Source organism: Perkinsus marinus (genome assembly GCF_000006405.1).
Source record: "Perkinsus marinus ATCC 50983 genomic scaffold scf_1104296937140, whole genome shotgun sequence".
Lineage (NCBI taxonomy): Eukaryota > Perkinsozoa > Perkinsida > Perkinsidae > Perkinsus > Perkinsus marinus.
The window spans coordinates 65,044-84,846 of NW_003213889.1; the positions used below are offsets into that span (position 1 = coordinate 65,044).

A 19,803-nucleotide genomic window follows, 5' to 3' on the forward strand; every position below is an offset into this window, starting at 1 on the left:
CCTGGCTCTGAGACATCGAGCAAGACACTCAGCAAACAGAGGACAACACGAACTTGTACCGAGATGGTCTAGGTTGGAAGCTCCTATGAAGATGGATTTGCTCTGAAGCTGTCCTCACAGCCTCTAGCTGCCTCTCGGTTATCTCAGGGCTGGGCTCATCATCACTTTCGTTATCCAATTCCACATCCTCATTGGTGGCATCAGGCGGTCTCTCGTGTGCAACGGGAGCCTCGTGCCCAGTCGCCTCAACAGGACAGCTTGGTACGGTCACTTGTACGTCTTTATTGTCGTCCGATTCAGAAGAGACCTCGGATGACGGTGGGGCTTCCGGGGAGGAAGCTTGGTCCTCCTCCCGGTCATCCACGGGTAGTGGGGTCTCATTGAGACCATTCCAACTTACGAATATATGGTCAGGCATCACGTCGGCCTGAATAGGGATATGGTCGATGACCACGTCGCCAAGAGCAACAAAGTGTGTGTTCATGATCCATGCGACCGTCCACAACGCGCGCGCCCAGGAAAAAAATCCCGCTCGAAAAAGTTGCTTAGTGTGCTACCCATTCGAGCACCCCTTTAGCATCGATTGATCGCCACCGCTGCGGTCGCCAGATTCGGGGAGGGGGCGCGAGTCGTGGTGGTACTGCTGGGAACCGGCACACTGGTCTTCGCCTGGCACGCAAGCACACTGTAGGTGCCTGAGTTCATCAAACCCTACACCGAGTTTCCTGGCGAGCTCGAAGAATCCCACCAGATTGGCTCCTCTGGCGAGGTTGTTCCGACTGGATGCCCTCCGCTCCGCCCGGTATGAACTATGCAGTCTAGGCGCTCCTGTGGTCGACCGACCGCAGCCTGAATGGCACAATGGGTGGGGTAGTGCAGCAAGTGATAGAAGCACCCGGGAGCAGCTTCAGGCGGGGTAAAGGAGCAGTGACCGCCCTATCCAGCATGACCATCTTCTCCTCACATTGCTGCAAGACATCCATCTTGTCGACGACGGAGGCGTAGATGAAGTGGAGCCTTTTCGTGGGTTGGTCTATTTTGAAGTGGACCGCGATGTACCTCCGGGGCCCGCACAGAAACCAAAAGCGGCGCTCCTTGCTTACTGGTCGGGGTCTAGAAAGAGCAGTTCGTGGATCCGTTTTCGATCTATAAGGTGTAAGATGTTATTCGCCGCGGCAAGGATCTTATCGTTGATGCCGGGGACACTGTGATGGGAATAATGCGATTTAAGGGAGGACAAACCTGGCTTGAAGAGGGATGGCATTGGCAGTCGTAGTGTGCAGGTTACCATCCCAACCCTCGAAGGTCGCACATCTACTGAACACACTAGTGACAGAGGGAGACCTTGCGACTCCGTTGAGTGATGAAGGCAAAGTTGGAGTGTCATGCGGTTCCTCGTATGAAGTGGAGGGGGAGTGGTATGGGGACAACAAATATCTTGACAAGAGACATGGATCGTCACTTGCTCTGAGCGCCTTTGTGATACCTATTTGTTCGAACGGCTAGAGTTGTGAAGTCGGCGTACTTCACTGCTCGTATGAGGAAGTTGGAGACCCCAAGGGGCTGCACGAACTGTTGCAAGAGGCCGGAAGGACTGTCGAGTCTAGCCAAGCCTTCGTGGAGGAAGCTCCTAAGGCGGAGGTGGACGAGGTTTGGTCGGGACCAAGTGTACCAACCTGAGTCGAGGGATGGTCAAAAACTCCACTCGAGGTGTCTTGGTCCGGTTTTCGGAAAACGGACTGGCCATTGGTATCCAAACCGCCACCACCTAAGCATGTGGTGTGGTACCCTCACCAGCAGCAGACCAGAAGTCTGGTTCTATCACACTGACATTAGCGTTACAATCGCTATGCGAAGGGAGGATCAAGCGAAGCCTTGAAATTTCTACATTTTATATTGAAAAATTAATTTCAGATTGAAGTTGGCTGGGTTCAAATGCCTGACCTGAAGTTTGAATTGAGGTCCCACCATTTCGACTTAAGTTGAAGAAGGTGTGGTAGTAAAAATCACCATAAGTCGGTAACGTGGCTATACCTGCCCATCCCCCGCCGACCACGTTCTCCGCTTGCAGAACTCTCTCTCCACCTCGCTAATCTAAGATAGTACTGGCCGAGTCACCTCCCAGCTCTTACTCTCAAATTCTCCGCCTTCTTCCTCAACAGCAAAGCCCCGTCGGCCGACATGAAGTACCACGCTTTGAGCACACCTCGATGGAGGACCACAGACCTGTCACCACAGAGGGCCGTCATCAGCGTGCATGCCAATCTTACTGGGGAATGACGAAGCCTAAGTCATTATAAAAAGGCCGCCCTTTCACTTGGTTCTTCCCATATCGCCACAACATCTCATATCTGACTTCGGTGCCCATGTACTAAGTTTCAAAAGGAGTGGTATACATCTCTACTATACATTCCACGTCCTTGTGCATTTCCTGCCAGGCGATGCGGCTTCCCTTCTCGACTGTCCGCCTCAGTCGTGCATCTTCCCGTGGAGTGGTAATGCACCCGCGTGCCATAAGAAACGCCTTGTGCTGGCCATGGACATACTGTCCAACGCAACAGCAAGAGAGTAACCCATAAAGCACCACTACGAAGATAAGATGGTTATTCAACTAAATGGTATACAGCAGTCAATCTAACCACGATGACATAGTTTCTATCAGTACGGAAACGGCCAGGAAGCAACGGATGAAATCACGACTTCTGGCTGCTGCGCCCATACAACCCTGCCGCTTCGGGCGATTCCGACTCCTCACCCAACAAGCCTAGTACCCAGACCACAATGTCCGTACATGTTGAGGAAATCCTGGCATTCCCAGCCTTCAAAAACGGGGTGCACCAGTTTGGAATTGACAAGTAGGCTGGCCGGGACGGTCCCTAGCCGCAGCCATTCCACAAGGGCTTCCAGACCTAGGTTCCTATCCACTGGAGCGGGTGTAAGAACTTCAACTCAAATCGACAGAGTAGGGGTAATCATCACATTGCAGGGACGGCACTGGTAGTAGTGGTGAAGGGCAGTTGTTCAGAGCGGTTGATTACGACACTGATGCCCTTATTAGAAAATAGGCTTATGGGCTCAATAGAGCCGATCAACTACAACATGATCCATGCACTGTAGCTTCACTTTACGTGCTTTCTGTCGTTAGACGGGTTCGGTCGCGACGGTTGCCAAATTGCGAAGATCTTCGAAAATCTGTCACGAAAATGAAGTCCCTCCTCCCTCCCCATTTCCCACAATACCAAAGTCAGCGTTTTCACTTCTCCTTCAGACCGATATGGTACTCCGTATTTCCCACATAGTTCCATCACGAAAGGCTGAACTGCCGGCAACGCATGTCTCGGCAACCGTGGGAAAAGATGATGCTCGATTTGGTACTCCAACCCTAATACAGGAGCTCCCAAGTCACGTAAAAGACGGTAAGTGTTGTAGTAGTACCTCCCCACAGCCAATGGGCTCGGGTTTCAACATTTCTACTAGTATGGCATTGCAATCTAAACCAGCCTGGCTCCTCATCGGAATGGTAACAGTCTACGGCTAAGTGCGAGACTAAGAGTTGGATCTGATAACACTACGTTAGCCTAGACACACTCATAGATGCCTACATGCAGGACCCCAGCTGTGCAGTTGGAGAGTAGAAGAAAGAGGAGACGATCGCTGGGCGGTACCAACTGGTACAGGAGGCAGCCGTACCTGACACCACCACGAAGACTACCTTAGATGATTCTCTAGGGCGTGGTTACCATAGCCAGAAGAGTGACATACCACATAGGTCGGCAAGAGGGCAGCAGTGCAGAGGGATTGACTGACCCTTGATGTAGTACTGTAATGCACGCTTACACGACTGAACGGATTCCAGTGCACACCCAGTCCCGACTAAGGGTGCCTTACAAAGATCAAACTGATGATATAAAAATTAAAGCGGCCGATGGTCATCGCAACAGGGGCCAGGACAAAGTGCTGTACCGGCACGATGACTCCAGCTATGAGCTCCTCCCACTTGTTGGAGTACGGCAACTCCTTGCGACTTATTAGAAAGGTCGGCAGGTAGTTGAACTGAGGATCCTCACGGGGACGTCGGGGGAAGCAATGGTGGGCCTAAGGGCCGCCCTCAAGTGGAAGAGGTATAGGGATAGCCCCTTACGGCATGCTCCTCACTCCACATGCTAGATGATATACCAAACAGTATCGAACCGATGAACCATCCGATTCGAGAAGGGGATCTACCATCACCACTACCGCAGCCTCTATGGCATGCATCATGGGCAATGAAGGCACCCTAACAACGAACTGCACCATAGCAAGACCGCAACAACCTGAAATGCTACTACCTGTTGCCAGGATACACCAAGAGCTATCGCCCCTAGCATTGTCCAGCCCAGGCAAAGGCTTGTCAGTGCCAGTAAAAGGAAGGCCATAACGATGGCGATACGGCCGAAGTAATAGGAGACCCTGAATACTCAGTTATTGTATACCACTGAGTATCAACCTTATTTACTTCTGCTCATAGAGTCCTAAGCGCCGAACATGCCTTTCCAGTGCTGCAAAGTCAGCTTCTGCCTTGTCTTCAATAGAAGGGTCCTTAAGTCGACCAATTGCCAGAGGTGGGAGGTAGTGCTTGGCGATACCAGGGTGATGAATACCCCGGAAGAGAGAGGTCACATCACGCCCGAGGCAGCTCAGAAGGACTTCTCCACCTGATGGCAAACCGTATGGGCAAGTAATCACATGCTCAACTACGCGTGTTGGTGACAATGGAAGAATTCTCGTAGAGGTGATACTTCTACCCTTTGTAGAGTCGTAACTTTTATAATGTAATCATGAAATTTTAAATTTCTGCTGAGGGAACCAAACATATACTCCAAAACTGATGCCACGTACTCCCACCTCCACCGAGATGACCCATTCGTGTTACCTGGATGTCCCCCATGAGCCACCCATTCAGTCACGTTATATATAATATTATCAATGACGATGAAGCCGTAACGCCGAACCTCGTCCATCGTGAACTCTGACGTGTCCTCAGGTCCAATGGTATCCCTTTTGAACCTCTGTGAAGGACTCACTGTCTCCTCAGTAGATGCCGTAGAAGCCGGCGACGGCGGCGGGCTGGCCACAGTACGGCCAGGCATGGGACGAATTGAAAAATTTATAGCTGGTAGAAGCAGGTCCGACCTCTATCGACACAACAAGCTGATACCAAATCAAGGAAAGCTCATGGAAAAAATGATCGAGACCAACTACTCGCAAGTGAACTGCTGCCTGGCGTCCGCCTCGGTCAATCCGCAGTCTCTGGTAGTATTGAACCTAAATGAATAAAGCTTCGATGCGACATCGCCGAGGCCTGGGCTATCACGATTCTCACAACAGTGACAACACATAGAATCAATGTTGAGTGATCATGCTAAGACTAGGCTTGAGAACAGTGTTGGAATATACGATCGCTCTCCTCAGATGAGCTCGGGAATTTCCTCACTAATTATACAAATTCGAGGAGTAGTGTACAGAAACCAAGGATTCAATTTCCCCCAGAGTTTCCTCAGAATGTCATCAACACATGCGATTGACCCTATACATATTGTCCTACACTGCTCACGGAAGACATGCCACATATACAATGTGTACTTCGAGATAGAGGGCATCCTATAGGCCTATGAGAAACACCCTTCTATACCGCACACGTCCAGTACTTGTAGTGCTGACGGAACGCTTCCACGGCTTCTTTGGTTGAGCCAATAGCATCAATCTCGGCCATTTGGGTTGATGATAGCTCGAATGAGAATATGTCCTTGTTGACTCTCATCCGCTCGGGGTTTTCACTTTTGGGTATGTGGACAATCGAATGCTGTACCAACCAACGGCCAATAACCTAAAACCAATACAATCCACCATTGAGAAGGTTGAGTCATTCCACCTGGGCTGTGGTGACCTTCTTATCAGCAGCGATTTTGGTAAGGACCGGATGCTCGAGCATCTCAGGTCTGCCATTGCCGAGACCACGCCAGGAGAGGATAGGGATATCCTTAGATTGGAAGTATTCAATAGTCTTCTTCCCTGTAGGGAGGGGATGCAACTCAAATGAGATATGCCAGTTGATGACTCACTGAACAGTAAAGGATTCACTTCAATCTCGTTGCAGGAAGGGGGGATGGAAATCCCCGCCTGTATGAGCTCCTCGTAGTCCTCTATAGTGTAGTTCGAGAGGCCAATAGAGTGACACAAGCCTTCCTTGTACCTGCATACCACTCCTCTGTCACATCACCACCATAATAGAGGCTCCTACAGCTCCTCCAGAGCATGGTAGGCCTCAACATGCTTGCCCGGTACAGGAAAATGGATCAAGTACAAGTCGACGTAAGAGGTCCGACTGAAGGTAAAGGACTTAATAAACAGCAGTAGACAGTAGCTCCTCACAGATCCTTCAACGACTGCTTGCACTGGTCAATAACAGCCTGACGGCCTTTAAAGATCTTATCAGGCCACACTTTAGATATGATGAAGAACTCCTGTCGGGGAATACCACTCTCCGCTATGGCATCACCGACGACAGCTTCATTCAAGTAGAACTGGGCACAGTCAAAGAGCCTACAATTATGACTGTTGATAGAATAATACAAAGTTGAACCTGACCTGTAGCCTTCTTCTATAGCATCCTTGATAACAGCCTTGCCATCCCGCCCTAATGGAACCCCTTCAAATGCCGACTTCGGCGCTATACCAATCCGAAACGTGCCCAACCCCACCATAGGGATGGAGTTACCACTAGACAATACCTTGGTCGGTATTCTCATGTTAGCAACACCGAAACAACTGGTGGTGCCACAAGCCAATACCTTCCTACTGTTCGTACAGACCAACCTCACGAACGACCTGATATCCTCCTATACACCAAAAATTCGTAACAAGTTGAGTGCCTATTCTAACCCTCTCATCCATAGACGGCAGACTGGCTAAAGTAAAGTCAGGAAGTCTGTAACGAGTACAAACAAACCGAATATCTATTCACACAACGCAACAGGATAATGAGAGAAAACAGCGAAAAGATGGTGGGAAAACACGTACTAAAGTCAATCACTGGTGAATTGCTGCCTTGCATCGGCCACCGTTAATCCGCAGTCTCTAGTGCTGTTGACCCTGAACAACAAAGCAGCTGTCTTAATGAAATAATGAGAGGCTTGATCAACAGAACTAATGATCTCTGGTTCGAACCAAATCGGGACCCAATTCGAAAAAATCATTGCATACTAAGCTGTGAACTCACTTGCTACGGAGTATATTCCCGACTAAGAGACTCTTCCAATAAAACTAACCTAGAACTATGCGACTTAAACTAAGCCCATTAGCTGCTTCACCCCAACACCTCCTTACTTGTAGTGCTCACGGAAGGCTTCGATGGCCTCTTTGGACAAGCCAAAAGCATCAATCTCGGCCATTTGGGTTGATGATAGCTCGAATGAGAATATGTCCTTGTTGACTCTCATCCGCTCGGGGTTTTCACTTTTGGGTATGTGGACAATCGAATGCTGTACCAACCAACGGCCAATAACCTAAAACCAATACAATCCACCACTAAGAAGGTTGAGTCATCCCACCTGGGCTGTGGTGACCTTCTTATCATTAGCGATTTTGGTAATGACCGGATGCTCGAGCAACTCAGGTCTGCCATTACCGAGACCACGCCAGGAGAGGATAGCGATATCCTTAGATTGGAAGTATTCAATAGTCTTCTTCCCTGTAGGGAAGGGGTGCAACTCAAATGAGATGTGCCAGTTGATGACTCACTGAACAGTAAAGGATTCACTTCAATCTCGTTGCAGGAGGGAGGGATGGAAATCCCCGCCTGTATGAGCTCCTCGTAGTCCTCTATAGTGTAGTTCGAGAGGCCAATAGAATGACATAGACCTTCCTTGTACCTGCATACCACTCCTCGGTCACATTATGACAGTGGTAGGGCCTCCTACAAGTCCTCTAGAGCTTGATAAGCTTCCACATGCTTGCCAGGGACAGGCCAGTGAACCAAGTACAAGTCGACGTAAGAGGTCCGACTGAAGGTAAAGGACTTAATAAACAGTAGTAGACAGTAGCTGCTCACAGATCCTTCAACGACTGCTTGCACTGGTCAATAACAGCCTGACGGCCTTTAAAGATCTTATCAGGCCACACCTTAGATGTGATGAAGAACTCCTGTCGGGGAATACCACTCTCCGCTATGGCATCGCCAACGACAGCTTCATTCAAGTAGAACTGGGCACAGTCGAAGAGCCTACAGTTATGATAATCACCACGAGCAGCAAGGACCAAGCAAACCCTCCCTACCTGTAACCAGCTTCTATAGCGTTCTTGATAACAGCCTTTCCGTCTCTCCCTGTTGAGACCACCTCAAAAACAGACTTCGGCGTTACACCCACTCTGTAGGTGCCGAAACCAACCATAGGGATTGCGTTACCGCTGGACAGCATCATTGCAGGTATCATCATTTTCAATAACACAAATGCTAGCTGATAACACCATATAACAACACCATCACTCATTGTGCGATGCGCAGCTCAGCTCAGGTAAGGTAAGGTTTCCATCAACCGTTGACAAGTCCCGAGAGCTCGATGTCCGCTGGCGAGTAAGTGCTTGGAAGACTATCTGGTACATATGGTTTCTCAGTGCTCAGAAGCTATGAACTGACGTGAGATCGATTACGCTTTGTACATGCTTAACCGCTAAACTGCTTGTAATCTTTAGCAATCTTCAGTCATCCCTCGGGGACACCATCCAATACAACACCTCATACACGACCTGTTCACCGAATATACGATAGAGTCTTCTCATCCCCGCATACTCCACGCGAATCTCCCTACGTAATTGCTACTGTCACTCACTATCTCAGAGTAGAGCCTCTGACCACCAACTGGAATGCGGTACAAGATTATCCCAGCGCCCTCTGCGACTCCTCTCATGCCCACGTAGTAGCGCTGTCCAAGTTACTCGGGACGAACAGCGAGTCTAGTTGGCTCAAGACACGTACATGAAGGTTTCAACCTTAGCCTTCTGTTAGCCGCTGTTGGTAGTAATCCCGAGTTAGGGATCGACACGAGCGGAATCTTGGACGATAAAGGGACACGACACAGTGTTGAGTCACACAATGACGCAAACAAGGTTCAACCTTAAATGTTACCAAAATTCTTTCATCAACCGACGCTACTTGGTGGCACGGAAATAAGACGCTTGTGTTGAGAATCTGCAGAATCTCAACTTCCTCTCCCTTGATTCGAAGGGTGTCGACTGGACTCCAGGCATTGAAGAAATTCTTAGGGGAAGCTCCTCGTCTTAGTGGACTAGATGGTCACTTACAGCGTGCTGGTTACACTTCAGCAATGACCACCTCGTCTACCTTCTCCTAACCGGCACGGTCGCGAGATAATACCTTCGCGAATAGATCGATTACAGTGGCGGGCGTTACTGGTCGATGAAAATTCGAATCTGCCAAGATTGCAAGTCTTGAGCTTCAAAATCGATCAGATGGGCGGGCGCGACATTCAGCGCACTACCAAAGCAACTCGTCGTTGTCTCCCTCTCTACGTAGTGGACAGTTGAATGGAACAATCGTAGTAAGTTGGGCATCAGCTTGAGAGAATATCTTGAGGACTTCTTCGTCCTGAACAGCTACGATCAGGAAGCTGCTGCTAGGCTGATCATTTCTCCTCGGCAACTACTTCGCTCTTGTTTTCGAGGTCGATCCCTCTCCCATATAGACCCTTTGATACGCTAGCGGGCTTCATGGTAGAGGCTTCTACTCTGCAAGGCGTAGAGAAGGCTCTTCCTTAGCAGGTGGTGTCCAACCTCAGTAGACGAGCGAGCTCTGCAGCATACTTGGAATACCATCTGGTTGCTGGTCGCAGAGTCAAGGACCTCACCCATACCGTAATTCCTCCATTTCATAGGTGGACACCCAGAGTTAGAGTGCGAACATAACGTGTGGCCGACATACGTGGCTTACACTACCCCCAATTGGAGTCTATCTCCCTTCAAGCGAGTTTGGGTTAGGTTTTGGACGGGCATTCTACCGGAGATACCCTCTAATGAACCAGACGGCTGGCGGTGATCACATCTATGGTGCAATTGAAGGCGTAGCAGCGAGGAGTACTAGGTATAGTGGGTGATCAAGGCGCAGATATTCTCGGCTCCTACACGATTTACCCTCCCTCTTGAGTTTGAGCGTCCACTGCTAGGGCTCTGGTCGGTATTCGCTGCAGATGCCTTTGGGTAGCCCGAGATTTAGAATGATATTCCACGTGCAGCTGCATCACCCAGACATCCCTCTATAGGTATCCTGAGTAGAGGGCCGTGAGCACAGGAGCAGCAGCATTAGTCTTCTGTGGCCTTTACGCTCGATGGGTGCTGTACAGCTATCCTACTGCATCTGTTGTTGGTAGGGTTTTTGCACTCAATGCTGCAAAGGGCATCAGTGAGCACGTATAGGTAAGTCATCTCTACGTGCGTGATGGTGTCGAACGTTTCACTTCTGGTGTGAAAGACTGTGTATATATCTGATATTTATTATCAAGGGAATTGCTCATGCACTTCCCCGCAGTTGATTTGATTTTCGTGCCCTTCTCATATTGCATCGTCTAAGAAGTAAGCATCAATGGCCGCATTGGGTGGCCGGTGTCGCTGGATCGATGGGGTTCATCGTCCATGTGGCCCAAAGGGGTCGTCGTCGGGACACCTACTGTCAGACTGAGGCTTTCTATCGACCCAAACCTCATACTTTTACCCGACATGTAAAATTCTACCAACACAACGACGTGTGAGATGCTTTCTACCTCTCAGGCTTCTTTTATCGACTTGTCCGTTGAACGGCATTCCTTCATACGCCGCAATACTCACCCGTTTTATTCTCGTTATGCTGTACTCCGTGAGCTCGGTAAGCACCCCTTACTGAAGCGAAGAAGTGAACTGAGTCGTTGCAGGGTCGGGTGGCTTTGGGACAGTCCTTCTAGCTGAGCACAAACGTACAGGTACCAAGAGGGCGGTGAAACAGATACCCAAGACGTATGTTGGAACTGATAAGGTAGGTAGTTGTATGTTCGCTAAACTTGTGCATCGCGGGAGTTCAGCTAGTGTTCGAGCACGAGATCGCCAGTCTTCTCGCCCTGGACCACCCTCACATAGTCAAGTTGATCGAGTACTTTGAAAATGAAGTTAACTACTACCTAGTGTTCGAGCTCTGTGCGGGACCAGATCTGTTCGACCACATCATCCACGTCTTCGAGAGTAGAGAGAACGGCTTTCAGGTAGGACGGGGCATGGCCAGTGGATCTCGAGGAGTTCCTCTTTAGGAGGAAGAGGTAGCTACTATTATGCGGCACATGCTGAAGGCTGTTGTGGGGTGTCATCACAACAATATTATACATAAGGATATTAAACCTGAGAACTTCATGTTCCGTTCGAAGGATACAGCCAGGTCGTCCCTCAAGATGATAGACCTGGGCTTAGCTGAGGTGAGTAGTCTGTGTCGGGGGGAAATATGCATATGGTCAACTACATGTTTGGTGATAATGTGGAAACTCGGAGGAAACTTGGGGAAATTTTCATTGATTTTCGTACACTTGTATTCGAAATGTATGTGAACTCCTGAGCTCATCCGAGGGAAGCGAACATGTATCCCCTTGTTGTGAGCCGTAGTCTTTCCTCACCTCGTAGTGCTTGTTCTCAGCATAGCTCGGAAGCAGCTGATTTGGAGCGTAAACTCTTCGAAGAGGACAACGCCACAGCGGGTACACCAGCGTATATGGCACCAGAGGTCGTCGCTGATGGCTTCTATGGTGGGAGTATGCCTCCTTGCAGCCCCTGTATCAAGGGTGTTGTATTAGGTACAGCGTCGGACATGTGGTCCTTGGGGGTCATCTCGTATGCCCTCTTCACAGGGGAGCCTTTGTTCGGTGCTGACTGTGCGGACTCCCCAGCCGAGATCTTGGACGAGGTCCTCGATGCTGATTTCCTCGAGAGGCGTTTGAAGAACCCAAGTCTGGTGGATAAGTCTGTGGACGCTAAGGATCTTCTTAGGCGACTTCTTGAGAGGGATCCTCGCAAACGTATTACCCCGGAGGAAGCACTGAAGCACCCATTTATCCGCAGTATTTTGAGCAAGGCTGGCGAGGCTAGTGATGGTGACACGATATGTATTGACATGAGATTTGCCCATCTCTTTGACTCACACTGTGTTGAGCGAATGGAGCGGTTCACTCGTCTGCCGACATTGAAAAGGATGGCTATGATGAGTGCAGCCCACCTGATAGACGACGACTCAGTAGCGGCTCAGCAGCACACCTTCCGTATGTTTGATCAGAATGGGGATGGCTACGTGTCGTTCGCCGAGTTGGAGGACGGTCTGAGAAGAGCTGGAGTGAGAGCGTCTAGCAATCTTCGTAAAGTGTTTGCTAGAGTTGACTTGGACAACAACGACGCCCTCAATTACAATGAGTTCATGGCCGCAACACTGTGTGATACGGATCTCAGTGAAAACCTAGCGTTACAAACCTTTGACATGATGGACATAGATGGTGATGGATATATATCCCCCAAAGACTTGGTCGACTTTGAGCCTAATATCGTCTCGGTGGAGCACGCTGTAGATGTGTTGCTCGAGGCGTTCCCTGAGCTGGTAGATACTGTTGAACGAGGCATTTCTGCAGAGGACTTCGTTCGGCTCTATCTGGCTAAAGCCCCGCCTTTGGAAGCTGTCAACTGCCCTTTACATGATAATTGATCATTTCTTACCACATGATGACGCAGCAGCAACAGCTGCTGTTGTCCCTATCACATGCCATAATAGTGCCAACTGTGCCTCCTACACAACCCTTCTGGACAGCTTTGTGTTGTAATAGGGTACTGTGCTTTACAGCGGTAGTGCGTGTCCATCGTCGGTGTCGTCCATTGGAGGGAAGGGGATTAACTTCTTACGTTTTAGCTCTACCCTAGAGTTTTCCTCTACCCTATGTTACAAACGGATACGAAGTTACGTCATTTAGTACGACGAGCCGTCACGACAGTTCAGCAGGAGATGGAGGGCGAGAAGATACCATCGATGCCACCCGAGTTTAGCCAGGACGAGGGTCAGCGGCTTACTGACCAGATGGCAGCTAATGCTGCAGTTCCTGCTAGCTTTGGTGCTAGGAATCGATACGAACCCGTATGGCGGTCCATTAGTCCCACTGATGGCGGCCTGCAAGGGGACGTGGAGGAGTGAGTCCCTGCTGCTGCTACTGATTCTGAAGTGAACATGTTTTCTGGATTTCAGCCAAGTTGAAGGGCTTTCGGGCCAGTCGCCGCGACAGACTTTCTACTTGGACGAGACGGGTCGTCGTTGGAGTACTGTTCCTTGGCCCGAACGGTGCCTTGCCTATGGCCCCGGAGTCGGCGGTGGCCTCTGTGGTGAAATGCTCGAGCTCACTGTCAACACGGTGAACCATAATCGCTACCGTATACCCGTGGGAGGTAATAACGTATCACTTCTGCTGCGACCAAAGGATGTCACTCTGGCCATCGGTGAGTACAAGGCATGGTCGATGGACTGTGAGGACGGCTCTTACAAGCTGCGATATGACTGTGCTCGGCCTGGCTACTACTTCCTCGACGTTACTGTCAATGGAGGTCACGTATGTGGTAGCCCATTCGATGTAGTCGTGCGCCCAGGAAAGGTCGAGGCTCAATGCTGTCAGATAATCTCTGGCGCGGTGGTACCTACCTCGGATGGCTCGAGTCTGGTCTTGCCTGATACCGCCATAGGAGTTACACATGAGCTTTGGGTGGAGACTTGTGACGCGTGTGGGAATCGATCCTACGACTCCAGCGGTGTCTTCGGAGCCCGTCCTGTGGGGGCAGTCAGAGTGACCGATGTCACGGACTGTGAAACGGGCATATTCGTTGTGGCATTCACCATAGTTGCTGGTGGTCCAGGACGGATCGATTTGCTTTATAATGAGGAACATATAGGGAGCTCGCCTCTGTGGGTCGAGGTCGAGGAGATTTCGAAAGTAGACCAGACGAACTCGTTCCACGGTGTGTCCAAAACGCCGGTGAAATCAGAACCGAAAGACCCCTTGATGGTTTTAGAGGAAAAGGAGGCGCGCATAAGGCAAATGACAGTCAGACTGGAGAGACTCAAACGAGAGACAGATGCTAAAGCCAGGGAAAGTCGGAGGCTGATGACAGAAAGGTTCCAACAGGTGGCGGAGCTTAGCGACCACTTGCCAGAGTCGGCTCGTCAATCGCTGACGAATGCTGCCGCCGACCAGCGGTCTGTGGTGGAACTCGCGAAGATGGTGTCGGAGGTGACCAAAGAGAGGGAGGTGTATAGACAACGCAACGCGTTATTGTGGGAGGCCCTACATAAAGTTAACGATAGTTGGCTTCGAGTTGAGGGACATCAGGGGGGAGCTGACATGGAGGGCGATACATTGAATCGGAGGGACCACCGGCGGCGGCGCGGCTCGGCTGACTCGGTCAGCGGGATGCCCAATCGTGGTGTGGAGACTAGAGAGGCGAGTGGCGATCGTTCGGCCAAGATGGTTTGGAGAATACCGCGAAGTCGTCCCAACATGTCGGAGCTATTCCAGAGGGGAGTTTTCTTGCCCTCCAAATGATCATCGAGCCACTCTCCACAATCAGGACCACCATCGGTTGTGCGGGTTGAGTTCAGCTCGAGAGCCACAGAGTGATCCTCCTCAGAGACGGCTTCCGGGACGATGCCATCGGCCTCCTGTGACGTAAGTGGTCATTGTCTTCATCTGGGGGCTACCTGAATCCCGTGGTGCAATGTCGCAAATTGCAAGTTGATGCGACTGGCATCCTTTGCCATGAAGAAAGGACACTGCGTGAACAGCTGAGGCATGTATGTGTGCGTGCTAAGTGCTTATCGCTGTAGCGTTTCAACGATTCCCAGGGCGATTCCAACTTTGTTATCATCCTCTCGAATTGAATACTAGAACCTACACATACTATCGCTAGCCATTTACACTTATTTATTTTATGTCTTTACTACGATGGCGACTAGTCTGGCCGATCCTCGTGGCAACTGCTTCCGGTAGTGCCAACGGGACGGGAGTATTATATTGTGGGAGTATCCCCCCCGGTGCTCAGGTATGAGGCGGAGTAGAGACGATAGTACCCCCAATTTGGAGGCCTCCTCAGAGGGGTCCATTTTCGTTCCAGGAGCTCACTTCCATTTGAAGGTATGCGTAGTTGTTATAGTGAAGATTTTCATACCACTCGCTTCGCACTTCAGGAATCATTTGGTCCCTCTACACGCAAGGTGGATGAGTACTGGCGGTCATCTTTACCCCCGGCGCATCGTCCGGCTCCGGACGAGGAACAGCTTCCCTCTGGAGGCCCTAGGCTTTATGATCTGGACTCTACTATTCATGACTCGGTTGACCCCAGCTCGGTGAGGGACCTGGTCGCGGGTTCAATTCCCACAAGTTGCATTTCTCAGTTTGTCCATGCATTATTGAGGACCTCGTCGATGCCTCTCGGCCCTAATCTTGGTTCATACAGTGTTGATGGTGTATACGACCAGAAGTTCCCCTTGGTTGGCATGGACAGAGTCGTTAAAGAAAACACCGTCACTGGGACGAAGACCACCGGTTACTGGCCTCTCTTTGGAGCCCTGACGGCTGGGGTGATCGACACAGGGCCTCTTGTGGCAGTCACTGGGCTGCTACTGATCAGGTACACATTAATAAAGGCACGCAGTCGTATTGGCGAGAGGTCTACGGCTTTAACGGTGCCTCACGGGTAGGCAGCCTTGTCTCGTTCAGGAGGGCGAAGTTGTGATCTGCTCGTTGTTTGCCAGACAGTGAACTGTGACTCGGGGGATGTGGTCATTGGTGTTCGGTGGCGCTCCCACGCTAGGGAGGCGGCGAGGCGGGCGGCGGCAGCCACTGGACAGAATGAGAATGATCAAGACATGGAAGCCAATAGGAAACTCCTCGATATTCCTGATATACAGTGTAGGTCTATTGCAGCGCTGGGCCTCTTGTAGTGTGTGGTCGCAGGTACGAAGCTGATCACAGCCGAAGTGAAGGCGTATGGGATCGATACCGTGTACCAAGTGAAGAACATTACTTATGATACTGATGAGCAGACTAGGGCTGAAAACACCATAGCTAGGTGAGACGGACCGAACGGCGGTATAGGAGTGAACGAAGTTTGCCTGGTTATTCAGTGTGAAGGATGTCCAACAGTGCATGCTGAGCTCAATGGAGGGCTTCATGATCAAGACTGGCGATGACTCTTCGAGGCGACAGGAGCTCAACACTTGTTCCGGACGACTCAAGGAGAGTGCCATGCCCTCCAGCTTTATAAGGTGCGGCTACTCTCTAACTCTACGATGGTCACTGTTCTTCACAGGTGGATGCTTAGCGCTCGCCCGATTAAAGCTGACGGGGGGACGGCTAGTCCTCAGAACCTCATGGAAATCGATATGGGATATAGGGTAGGGCGTCGTTGGGAACATCAATAGTGGTATTGTTGTTGCAGGCCGATCCTGACATCGTGGCACAGATCCTGGCTGGGAACTATTCTTTCGACAATGACATGTTCGGTCCGACTAACATAGAGTCCCCGGCAGCGGCCAGAGAGGAGGCAATGAACAAGGCCTTGGGGGGATTGAAGGATGCCTGGAATATGGACAAGGTCCCATCCATTGAATCGGTGAGAAACTAGCCGTTCTCTTGGGGCATATATAGTTGGGTCGATCACAGGTGAAGAGCAACTTACCAGAGAAACCGTGGGAATCATCTAAACTCATTGTTGGCAGCGATAAGTTCCTGGAGGGCACCATGTTGGGGGGCCGTAGGGTAAGAATTCAAAGGGACAGGGTATTAGTCCTGGCGATCCCTTGTGCTGCAGTAGGGACAGCACGCGCGCACCTTGTGTAGTGAACTTACTCGAGCTCGAGGATGTTTGTCGTGAAGAGGAGTACTTACTTGATGAACCTCCATGTAGAGGTGTCTACGCTGAGTATGTCTTAGCTGACTTGAAAACTGGGGATGCATATTTGTGGTAGAGTGATAATATCTGCATTGTGCTGGCGCGTCTTCGTTAATCTCACATTGGGTGTAGTTAGTGATAGTAACGAAGTTTTTGAGTATAACAATTGGTATTTCCGAGCTCCATAGAGTATTGATGTCAGGCGATGGCGGTCACTGGGTTCACCATGTCGACGGACGGAATGCCGGAGTTTGTCTGTGGAAAGATCGTTGCTTGTGAGAAGGGCACGTGCAAGGCCAATGGTTGTGAGTGCATGCCGGGCTATGAGGGGCCCAATTGTGACACTCGCACTGACCCGTAAGTGTTGGATCAATTTCATGGCGCGCGGTCAGGGAGATCATGTGTTAGGTGTCGTACTAAACCGTGTGGGCAGTTTGGTGAATGCGTGGAGAACTTTGACAAGCCTACTGGTTACGAATGCCAATGCCAGGCTACATGGTTCGGCATTCACTGCGAGACCACCACTAACATGTGTCTCGAGAAGATCCTACTTGAAAGTAAACTGTCCACGTAACCGTTGTTCATGATGATGACATTCGGTTCCTCAGATGAAACTGATTGGAGAGTTCGTGACTGTGGGAAAGGCAACTGCGTATCTGGCAATGGACAATACGAATGTCGATGTGAGGAGGGTTGGGAGCGGAGCACGCCTGGACTAGGTGGGAAGTGTGACCAGGAGGTAAGCTCGAAGGAAGAAGAGGAGGAGGAGCTCCGACTTGTTGTTGTCAATGCTACTAACGTTGTGTGTTTGTTACTACTGTGTTGTTATGAGCAGGTCGTTGAGATTGCAGTTAATTTTGTCATTGCCGTCGTTTTGCTCTTTTACACTGTTGGCACTGTTGACGTATATTCATCAGTGGTCGTTGTAGCGCGTCCACAGGTACAAGACTGCGTAGGCCAATGGGTCGGTAGTACATGCAATGATGAATGCATGCAGGAGATGACCTTCAAGATCTTCCAGGTGAATTTGGATGGATCTCGTTAGACATGGAAAGATATTACTGTCTCAGCCGGTACGTGGGTCTGGAACGCCGTGTGAGCATCCTGCTGGCAAGAGTCGCACTGAAATGTGCAGCTGGGGTGACTGCAAGAAGTGTATGGGCAGGTGACTGTCACACCCGTGGTTGTCTTGCTGTTCATCCTAGCGTTCAGAGACTGTAACGGTCGAGGAACCTGTGACGTGGCGACGGGGGTCTGCAAGTGCGAGGGGGCCTTCTCTGGTGAGAACTGTGAGCTCGAGAAGACTGATTGCTCAGAGGTGGGTGGGCTGTTGTTGTTTCCTCGTTGTGTATCAGTGTCTTAGAGCCGCTGTAACGGTCATGGAAACTGCGTGGATGACGGGTGTCGATGTGTCAATGGGTGGACCAACGAGGGCCCTGACAATGGTCCCCTTAATGGGGTCTACTGCACTAGGGATCCCTGTGAAGGTACCCCCTATTGTTATGAGAGCTCAGCTTATTATGGTTGACTTAGGTTGTCCAGTCGGGCAGTGTGATGCAAGGACAGGGTTTTGTTCGTGTCGGTCTGGGACTTGGTCGGACGTGAGTAGAGCCACTGGGGAGCCGGCGTGTGAGCTTTCCTCAGGCAGCATTGACTGCATTGTGAGTTATTCTCATACTACTACCACGGAGTACTCTGCTTTTATCAGGGCGATTGGGGTCCATGGAGTGAATGCCAATCTGACTGTCAGAGGCGACGGTACTTTAGTATCTCGACACTGCCTCGTAACGGAGGTAAGCGGTGCCCAGCCAAGGGTGGCGATGAGATGCAGGAGGCTTGCCAGATGGGAAGCTGTTGCCTGTAGGAGCTCCTATACAGGATTCGAACTATTCGGTTGCTGTACTCAGATTGAAGGAAGCTGACTGTCTCAACGGTGGAACTCTGATGGCGTCGACTTGTGACTGTTTGTGTGCGCCAGGGTTCCAGGGGTCACGCTGTGAAACTAAGGTTACCGACGCGGACCGGTGAGGACCATGAGGTTTCGTCTTATATGGTATTTCCCTTTTTCTTTAGAGTGCTTGAGCGAGAAGCAATAATTGACTTTAGCGGTGACCCGGTCATACCAGAACAGGCTGAAGAGGAGCCCGATGCTGCCATGAACAGTGTTCAGAACATGGTCGTTGAGAAGAAGTCGCCGGTGATGGTGAGTTGGGCTATAGCAACGCTCATGTTCACATTGTCACTGCCAGCTTATCCTCTGTGCCATTCTGGTCTTCTTCATTTTCGCGGGTGCGGCGTATTACTATCAATCGGAACAGCAGAAAAAACAAAGGTCCAACGATGTGGACCCTGATGCATTCATGGCAGAGTGAGTACCGCTCCACGAGAACATCATCTCTCCTCACGGCGGCTCCTGTCAGGGTACTCGCAGGCTCGGGAGGTGACTCACTTGACTTATATGCATGATGACCATGCTCGCACCAGCTGGTGCTCTTGATGTAGCCGTTCGCCAATGCTGATGGCAGATTTTGTTGTTGAGTTCAGTACCTCTGTCAACCTTTTCTTTCGAGAGTAGTTACTTCTTCACGCCATGCAGGTCGCCATCATCACTCATCTCCTAGGGCTTGTACATAGCCGTATTCGCTCTATAGTGAAGAGTTCCTTTTTGAAATGTCGAATACTCATATTGTCGAGTTACGCAGCGACACCTTCACTCAGCCAACGAGTGAGATGAGGCGTGCTATGGCAGAAGCGGAGTGTGGTAGGAAGGCGAGCAAATGTTTGTCGAATGAAATACTTGTATCAGGTGATGATGTGTGGGGC

The 19,803-nt window shown here is 50.5% G+C and overlaps 7 protein-coding genes across 7 annotated transcripts; 3 read left to right on the forward strand and 4 right to left on the reverse strand.

Annotated features, from left to right (window-relative positions):
- Positions 1-28: 28 nt before the first annotated feature.
- Positions 29-484, reverse strand: Pmar_PMAR023287 (hypothetical protein; the record flags this gene model as incomplete). The annotated part of the gene is made up of 1 exon (XM_002783121.1): positions 29-484. One exon carries the CDS (start codon positions 482-484, stop codon positions 29-31), a length of 456 nt encoding a protein of 151 aa, XP_002783167.1.
- A 2,657-nt stretch (positions 485-3,141) lies between these two features.
- On the reverse strand, positions 3,142-5,129 carry Pmar_PMAR023288 (Delta-5/delta-6 fatty acid desaturase, putative; the record flags this gene model as incomplete). The annotated part of the gene is made up of 10 exons (XM_002783122.1): positions 3,142-3,192; positions 3,240-3,382; positions 3,436-3,559; positions 3,603-3,690; positions 3,741-3,841; positions 3,889-4,095; positions 4,142-4,276; positions 4,329-4,449; positions 4,496-4,694; positions 4,913-5,129. 10 exons carry the CDS (start codon positions 5,127-5,129, stop codon positions 3,142-3,144), a joined length of 1,386 nt encoding a protein of 461 aa, XP_002783168.1.
- Positions 5,130-5,201: 72 nt separating this feature from the next.
- On the reverse strand, positions 5,202-6,813 carry Pmar_PMAR023289 (2,5-diketo-D-gluconic acid reductase A, putative). Its single transcript, XM_002783123.1, has 7 exons — positions 6,628-6,813; positions 6,412-6,582; positions 6,281-6,364; positions 6,102-6,232; positions 5,912-6,051; positions 5,688-5,866; positions 5,202-5,304 (listed from the first exon to the last, which is right to left on the reverse strand). Exons 1-7 carry the CDS (start codon positions 6,786-6,788, stop codon positions 5,238-5,240), a joined length of 933 nt encoding a protein of 310 aa, XP_002783169.1. The 5' UTR covers positions 6,789-6,813; the 3' UTR covers positions 5,202-5,237.
- Positions 6,814-7,361: 548 nt separating this feature from the next.
- Pmar_PMAR023290 (2,5-diketo-D-gluconic acid reductase A, putative) lies at positions 7,362-8,459 on the reverse strand (the record flags this gene model as incomplete). Its single annotated transcript, XM_002783124.1, has 6 exons — positions 7,362-7,544; positions 7,590-7,729; positions 7,780-7,910; positions 7,959-8,042; positions 8,090-8,260; positions 8,314-8,459. The coding sequence occupies 6 exons, from the start codon at positions 8,457-8,459 to the stop codon at positions 7,362-7,364; spliced, it is 855 nt and encodes a 284-aa protein (XP_002783170.1).
- Positions 8,460-10,800: 2,341 nt separating this feature from the next.
- Pmar_PMAR023291 (calmodulin-domain protein kinase 2, putative) lies at positions 10,801-12,757 on the forward strand (the record flags this gene model as incomplete). Its single annotated transcript, XM_002783125.1, has 6 exons — positions 10,801-10,912; positions 10,959-11,063; positions 11,101-11,282; positions 11,328-11,496; positions 11,721-11,813; positions 11,862-12,757. 6 exons carry the CDS (start codon positions 10,801-10,803, stop codon positions 12,755-12,757), a joined length of 1,557 nt encoding a protein of 518 aa, XP_002783171.1.
- A 228-nt stretch (positions 12,758-12,985) lies between these two features.
- Positions 12,986-13,765, forward strand: Pmar_PMAR023292 (hypothetical protein; the record flags this gene model as incomplete). Its single annotated transcript, XM_002783126.1, has 3 exons — positions 12,986-13,233; positions 13,289-13,650; positions 13,710-13,765. 3 exons carry the CDS (start codon positions 12,986-12,988, stop codon positions 13,763-13,765), a joined length of 666 nt encoding a protein of 221 aa, XP_002783172.1.
- A 1,267-nt stretch (positions 13,766-15,032) lies between these two features.
- Pmar_PMAR023293 (neurogenic locus notch, putative) lies at positions 15,033-19,352 on the forward strand (the record flags this gene model as incomplete). Its single annotated transcript, XM_002783127.1, has 24 exons — positions 15,033-15,073; positions 15,146-15,221; positions 15,275-15,433; positions 15,482-15,667; positions 15,718-15,783; positions 15,842-15,998; positions 16,044-16,158; positions 16,214-16,354; positions 16,399-16,483; positions 16,528-16,701; positions 16,752-16,847; positions 17,183-17,337; positions 17,389-17,537; positions 17,589-17,719; positions 17,816-17,884; positions 17,921-18,001; positions 18,051-18,145; positions 18,193-18,298; positions 18,344-18,467; positions 18,514-18,641; positions 18,689-18,840; positions 18,888-19,004; positions 19,054-19,183; positions 19,230-19,352. 24 exons carry the CDS (start codon positions 15,033-15,035, stop codon positions 19,350-19,352), a joined length of 2,856 nt encoding a protein of 951 aa, XP_002783173.1.
- Positions 19,353-19,803: the final 451 nt, after the last annotated feature.

Bases quoted from the DNA above. Each gene is read 5' to 3' on its own strand.
- Pmar_PMAR023289 (XM_002783123.1), bottom strand. From the start codon at position 6,788: ATGAGAATACCGACCAAGGTATTGTCTAGTGGTAACTCCATCCCTATG. The intron at 6,052-6,101 runs GTGAGTCATCAA...CCCTCCCTACAG, and splicing joins AGTGAATCCTTTACTGTTCA to GGAAGAAGACTATTGAATAC. The intron at 5,305-5,687 runs GTACTGGACGTG...TTATTCATTTAG, and splicing joins GCGTTCCGTCAGCACTACAA to GTTCAATACTACCAGAGACT.